This window comes from Salvelinus sp. IW2-2015, unplaced genomic scaffold, assembly GCF_002910315.2.
Source record: "Salvelinus sp. IW2-2015 unplaced genomic scaffold, ASM291031v2 Un_scaffold2112, whole genome shotgun sequence".
Taxonomy (NCBI): Eukaryota; Metazoa; Chordata; class Actinopteri; order Salmoniformes; family Salmonidae; genus Salvelinus; species Salvelinus sp. IW2-2015.
Genome location: NW_019943450.1, coordinates 125,886 through 132,896, shown reverse-complemented (window position 1 = coordinate 132,896; position 7,011 = coordinate 125,886). Strand labels below are relative to the sequence as shown.

The following is a 7,011-nucleotide window of genomic DNA, read 5'->3' as shown; positions in this document are numbered from 1 at the left end:
GACTAGCTACTGGTTATCCGTGTGCTGACTGCTACTGTACCTGTGACTAGCTTGTTGTGCTGACTAGCCTTACTTGTGGCGCTACGCCGTGTGTTGGACTAGCTACTGGTACCCTGGTTTTGACTACGCTACTGGTACCTGTGTGTGGACAGCTACTCGGTACCCTGTGTGTTGGACTAGCTACTGGCACCTCCCATTGTGTGCTGGACTAGCTACTTGCGTACCCTGTGTGTTGGACTAGCTACTGGTATCGGTGTTGTGCTGGACCTTGGTGGAAGCTACTGGTACCGCTGTTGTGACGACTAGCTACTGGTCATCTTCGTGTGTTTGGTATCTGTGCCTTAGCATACCGTGTCTGTGCTACTTGGTACCATGTGTGTAGTCGGTACCGTTGCTAGCTACTGGTAACCCATCGGTTGGACAGCTATGTCCGCTTGTTGGGTACTGTAGTCCGGCGCTTACTTGGTACCCCGCGTGTTGATAGCTATGTCCGTTGCTGGACTACTACTGGTACCCTGTTGTGTAGTTGGTACCTGTGGCCTACTGCTGTCTGAGCACTACCGTGTGTTGACTAGCTACTGGTACCCTGTGTCTGCTAGACTACGTTTGGACTAGCTAATGGTACCTTGTGGACTGCATGGTATCTGTGTGTTTTGACTAGCTCTGGCCTGTGTTGTGTTGTGTGTGTGTTATTCATATCTAGGGTTGTATTGAGAATTAATACTGATTGGAGCTCGAGGTCATGAGTGGGGATGGAGGACTAGGCCAGCTACTGGTTGTCTCGTGTTAATGTGGGGTGAGTTACTGTATGTGATAAATGCCTTGTGGGTGAGTATGTAACAGTGCGACATGCCTGTGTGGGTGAGTACGGTACGTGCAACATGCCTTGTGCGGGTGAGTACTGGTACAGTGCCAACATGCCTGTGGGGGTGGATACGTACAGTGGCAACATGCCTGTGCGGGTGAGTCTGTACAGTGCACATGCTGTGGGGTGAGTACTGTAGACAATGCAACATGCCTGTGCGGGTGAGTCCTTTACAGTGCACATGCCTGTTGTGGGTGATACTGTACAGTGCAACATGCCTGTGTGGGTGAGTACTTGTACAGTGCCACATGCTGAGGTAGTAACGTCACTTGTTGGTGGTGTGTGATTCGTATAGAACGGTCATTGGCGAGGAAGTGGGAATGAAGGTTGGTAAAATTTCTCTTGTCTGTTAGCCAACGCAATGCTTTGCTACTGTGACAGCTATTGAATACCCCCCCCCCCCCCCCCCCCCCCCGACATTTTAATTTCAATTCCCTTTTTATGAACCTCCCCCGATTTAATTGAGTTGGTAGATGAGATTTTGATGAATCAGGGATTCCTGTTTTCCTGACATTGGCCTCTGAAACAGATCTTATCCCCAGCCAAAATCATGTTTTCCTGATTTTCTATGCTGTCCCTATCAGCAAGGGTTGGAACCGTTCAGGAACAGAACCGAAAACCGGAAAAAAACTTAATGATCTATACTGTTCCGAAGCAGAACTGTTATTTTTCGCCAGTACCACAAAAATTGCAACAAAGCGTCGATATAAAGCCCTCACTCTTTGTCACTCAAAGTTATTTCAGTGTGACTGTAGCCCCCCACCCCTCTAGAGCCTAGTTACGTGTAGCCCCCCCCCCTCTGGAGCCTAGGTTACTGTAGCCCCCCCCCCTCTGGAGCCTAGGTTACTGTAAGCCCCCCCCCCTCTAGAGCCTAGGTTACTGTAGCCCCCCCCCTCTAGAGCCTAGTTACTGTAGCCCCCCCCTCTGGAGCCTAGGTTACTGTAGCCCCCCCACCCCTCTGGAGCCTAGGTTACTGTAGCCCCCCCCCCCCTCTGGAGCGAAGGTATTAGCCCCCCTCTGGAGCTAGGTTACTGTAGCCCCCCCCCCCTCAGAGCCTAGTTACTGTAGCCCCCCCCTCTGGAGCTAGGTTACTGTAGCCCCCCCCCCCTCTGGAGCCTAGGTTACTGTACCCCCCCCCCCCCCTCTGGAGCCTAGTTACTGTAGCCCCCCCTCTGGAGCCTAGGTTTACTGTAGGCCCCCCCCCCCCGGAGCCTAGGTTAACTGTAGCCCCCCCCCCTCTGGAGCCTAGGTTACTGTAGCCCCCCCCCCTCTGGACCTAGGTTACTGTAGCCCCCCCCTCTTGGAGCCTAGGTTACTGTAGCCCCCCCCTCTGGAGCCTAGGTTACTGTAGCCCCCCCCCTCTGGAGCTAGGTTACTGTAGCCCCCCCTCTGGAGCCTAGTTACTGTAGCCCCCCCCTCTGGAGCCTAGGTTACTGTAGCCCCCCCCCCCCCCCGGAGCCTAGGTTACTGTAGCCCCCCCCCCCCCGGAGCCTAGGTTACTGTAGCCCCCCCCCCCCCCTCTGGAGCCTAGGTTACTGTAGCCCCCCCCTCTGGAGCCTAGGTTACTGTAGCCCCCTCTGGAGCCTAGGTTACTGTAGCCCCCCCCCCCCCCCTCTGGAGCCTAGGTTACTGTAGCCCCCCCCTCCCCCCCTCTGGAGCGTAGGTTACTGTAGCCCCCCGGGAGCCTAGGTTACTGTAGCCCCCCCCTCTAAGAGCCTAGGTTACTGTAGCGCCCCCCTCTGGAGCCTAGGTTACTGTAGGCCCCCCCCCCCTTGGAGCCTAGGTTACTGTAGCCCCCCCCCCCCCCTTGCTGAGCCTAGTTACTGTAGCCCCCCCTCTGGAGCCTAGGTTACGGTAGCCCCCCCCCCCTCTGGAGCCTTGGTACTGTAGCCCCCCCCCCTCTGGAGCCTAGGTTACTTGTAGCCCCCCCCCCCCCCCCTGGAGCCTAGGTTACTGTAGCCCCCCCCCCCCCCCTCCCCCCTCTGGAGCCTAGGTTTTAACCTGTAGCCCCCCTCTGGAGCCTAGGTTACTGTAGCCCCCCCTCTGGGGCCTAGGTTACTGTAGCCCCCCCCACCCCTCTGGAGCCTAGGTTACTGTAGCCCCCCCACCCCTCTGGAGCCCTAGTTACTGTAGCCCCCCCCCCTCTGGAGCCTAGGTTACTGTAGCCCCCCCCTCTGGACCTAGGTTACTGTAGCCCCCCCTCTGGAGCCTAGGTACTGTACCCCCCCCTCTGTTGCCTAGGTTACGGTAGCCCCCCCCCTCTGGAGCCTAGGTTACTGTAGCCCCTCCCCCCTCTGAGCCTAGGTTACTGTAAGCCCCCCCCCCCTCTGGAGCCTAGGTTACTGTAGCCCCCCCCCCCCTCTGGAGCCCTAGGTTACTGTAGCCCCCCCCCCCCTGGAGCCTAGGTTACTGTAGCCCCCCCCCCCTCTGGAGCCTAGGTTACTGTAGCCCCCCCCTCTGGAGCCTAGGTTACTGTAGCCCCCCCTCTGAGCCTAGGTTACTGTAGCCCCCCCCTCTGGAGCCTAGGTTACTGTAGCCCCCCTCTGGAGCCTAGGTTACTGTAGCCCCCCTCTGAGCCTGGTTACTGTAGCCCCCCCTCTGGAGCCTAGGTTACTGTAGCCCCCCCCTCTGGAGCCTAGGTTACTGTAGCCCCCCCCCCCCTCTGGAGCCTAGGTTACTATGTAGACCCCCCCCCTCTGGAGCCTAGTTCCTGTAGCCCCCCCCCCCCCTCTGGAGCTAGGTTACTGTAGCCCCCCCCCCCCCTCTGGAGCCTAGGTTACGTAGCCCCCCCCCCCCCTCTGGAGCCTAGGTTACTGTCAGCCCCCCCCCCCCTCTGGAGCTAGGTTACTGTAGCCCCCCCCCCCTCTGGAGCCTAGGTTACTGTAGCCCCCCCCTCTGAGCCTAGGTTCTGTGCCCCCCCCTCTCTGGAGTGTAGGTACATTCTGTAGCCCCCCCCCCCCCCCCTCTGGAGCCTAGGTTACTGTAAGCCCCCCCTCCCCCCTCTGGAGCTAGGTTACTGTAGCCCCCCCCCTCAGGAGCCTAGGTTACTGTAGCACCCCCTCTGGAGCCTAGGTTACTGGAGCCCCCCCCCCCTCTGGAGGCCTAGGTTACTGTAGCCCCCCCCCCCCTGGAGCCTAGGTTACTGTAGCCCCCCCCCCCCTCTGGAGCCTAGGTTACTGTAGCCCCCCCCCCCCTCTGGAGCCTAGGTTACTGTTAGCCCCCCCCCCCCCCCTGGAGCCTAGGTTACTGTAGCCCCCCCCCCCCCCCCCCCCCTCTGGAGCCTAGGTTACTGTAGCCCCCCCCCTCTGGAACCTAGGTTACTGTAGCCCCCCCCCCCCCTCTGGAGCCTAGGTTACTGTAGGCCCCCCCCCCCTCTGGAGCCTAGGTTACCGTAGCCCCCCCCCCCCTCGGAGCCTAGGTTACTGTAGCATACTGACGGCGTAATTCAGAAATTAGGGAGATATTTTTAATTGGAGAATAATGGATTGACTTTTTCATGCTAGTTAAGTATACTCTAGTTATCACGTTTCACATTGGATTTAATAACTACAAAAAGGTAAGACGTGTTTTTAATTCTGGTGCCGCTCTGAACACTGAAGCTTTTTAGCGAGCGAGCTAACGTTTGCTCTGATCCAACGTTAAACCAACTCTGACATTTAAACACGTTCAAAGCTCCTCCATAGAAGCCGTTCCTCTGTAGGTATAATTCTGTGGGCCTAATTCAGATAATACATGTCATCACAAGATGCCCAGCGCTTCAAGCCTCCTCCTCCTCCACCCTCTCTCCACACCCTAAAAATGTCAGTTGCACCTCGTACCCTACACTGACTGGCAGCACAGTGTGTTTGTCTTCCATTATGATTAAAATACTATTTGCTCTTAAGGACTTTCCTATACGGATTAAATTGTTTACCCACTCCACAGCAAGCTTCTCTATCAGCACTAATTTAATGGCGAGCTAAATGTAAACAACAAAAAAAAGATATACATATAGCAGAGGTTTAAAAAGGAACAGAAAGGAAAGATATAGACTTTTTTTGTGGTTCGAACCGATTCAGAACTTTATTTTGCTGGTCGGAAGAGTGGAACCGAACACACATAATAATGGTTCTGTTTGTTCAGAACAAAACGATTTGGAAAACAATTTGGTTTCCAACATCTGCTGATCTTATCCCTTTTTTAAAGTTGTAGCTTATGGGACCAGATTCTCTGCTCGGGAATCAATACGTTTGCTAAACTAAAGCAGGAGGAAGGGCAGAGCGTTCTACATACCAGACAGATTGTCATTAGTTCAACATGAACAGGAGCACAAACTGTTCTCTGCTGCGGTCTGGCACTACTGCTGCACAGCTCAAGAGCGCCCCCAACTGGACAAACTGGGTCATAGCACAGTCCAAGCTTCTATTGAATAATATAACACAAATATATGCCATTTTTAACAGACACTTTAATCCAAAGTGATTTACAGTTATGCATGCATACAATTTAGGTATGGTTGGTCCCAGGAATCAAACCGACTCTCCTGGCATTGTAAGAGCCATGTTCTACCAACTGAGCTACGGAAGACCACTCACATTTCTCAAACTTTTTTTATTTTTTTGAATATTTGTTCCTGTCCATCAAACATCTAGAGATCAGAAATCCAGTTAACACCTACTGACATGGGATGGATTGTGGTGTTGCAATGTTGGTAGATTTGTTTTTGATTGGCGGCTCTCTCGTCCACTCAGATCGCCAAGGTGGAGAAGCTGAAGCCCCTGGAGGTGGAGCTAAGGCGGCTGGAGGACCTATCAGAGTCCATCGTCAACGACTTTGCCTACATGAAGAGGAGAGAGGAGGAGATGAGGGATACCAACGGTAAGAAGAGTGCACCTGTACCGATAAAGTAGTACCACAATGTATTCTAGCCTGATCATAACTTGGTAAAGGATTGTGCAACTCAAATTTAAACACAAACCTACCATTTTTGTTTGTTAATACATGCATGATTCTTGTGGAACTTGCTGTTACGTTTCTCAAGTTATGTATTGGCCCACAAATGCTTAGTTTTAGCTCATTGTCACAAAAAAAAAAAAGTTCATCACTCATTCACTTACGCATCTATCAAGTCACAATTTATTTAAAGTGCGTATAACAAAAGTCTCAATACAGTTTACAAATAAATACTAATGAATATAATTGGGAAAAAAGAAAGCAAAATAAGTAACTTCTATAATATTTCTTTAATTCTAACTCTGTTCTTCCAGAGTCCACCAACACACGCGTCCTCTACTTCAGTATCTTCTCTATGTGCTGTCTGATTGGCCTGGCCACCTGGCAGGTCTTCTACCTGCGACGCTTCTTCAAGGCCAAGAAGCTCATCGAGTAGAGAGAGAGAGGCATCACCACTCCGCCCAGGGAGAGCAGCCAATGCTTACCCGATCAATCTCCACCCGCCTCGGACTAACTTCGTCAAAACTAGAGCTGTGTCCGAAATGACTGGAGGAGATGGAGACCAGCTCACTGTCGAGGGGCGAAAGAGGAATAAATCCAAAAACAGAAACGGGAATAATTGTAGTCCTTTATTGGACAGTGTGCCGGTCTCCATCTCTTCCAGTGTTCTTATTTTGACCTTTACACCTGGAACCAGCGCTATTCAGTAGTAAGGACAGACTCCTAGAATTCATATTTATGTGTTTTTAAATGCCATCATATTTCCTCTAGAGTGCACGACTTTTTTTTACCAGAACCCCATAGGGCTCCGGGTTCCCCCCCCATAGGGCTCCGGGTTCCCCCCCCATAGGGCTCCGGGGTCCCCCCCCATAGGGCTCCGGGTGTCCCCCCCATAGGGCTCCGGGTCCCCCCCTCATAGGGCTCCGGGTTCCCCCCCCCATAGGGCTCCGGGTTCCCCCCCCCATAGGGCTCCGGGTTCCCCCCCCCATAGGGCCTGTCTCTTATACACATCTAGATGTGTATAAGAGACAGGGCTCCGGGTTCCCCCCCCATAGGGCTCCGGGTTCCCCCCCCATAGGGCTCCGGGTTCCCCCCCCGATAGGGCTCCGGGTTCCCCCCCCCATAGGGCTCCGGGTTCCCCCCCCCATAGGGCTCCGGGTGTCCCCCCCATAGGGCTCCGGGTGTCTCCCCCATAGGGCTCCGGGCAAATGTAG

At 53.9% G+C, this 7,011-nt stretch overlaps 1 protein-coding gene across 1 annotated transcript in view; it reads left to right on the top strand.

The window, feature by feature from the left end:
* LOC112072976 (transmembrane emp24 domain-containing protein 10) overlaps window positions 1–6,407 on the top strand; it is a 12,607-nt gene extending 6,200 nt beyond the window's left edge. The window contains 2 exon segments of the mRNA XM_070439999.1: window positions 5,596–5,722; window positions 6,112–6,407. Of these exon segments, the coding sequence (XP_070296100.1) occupies window positions 5,596–5,722; window positions 6,112–6,233 (249 nt within the window). The 3' untranslated portion in view covers window positions 6,234–6,407.
* Window positions 6,408–7,011: the final 604 nt, after the last annotated feature.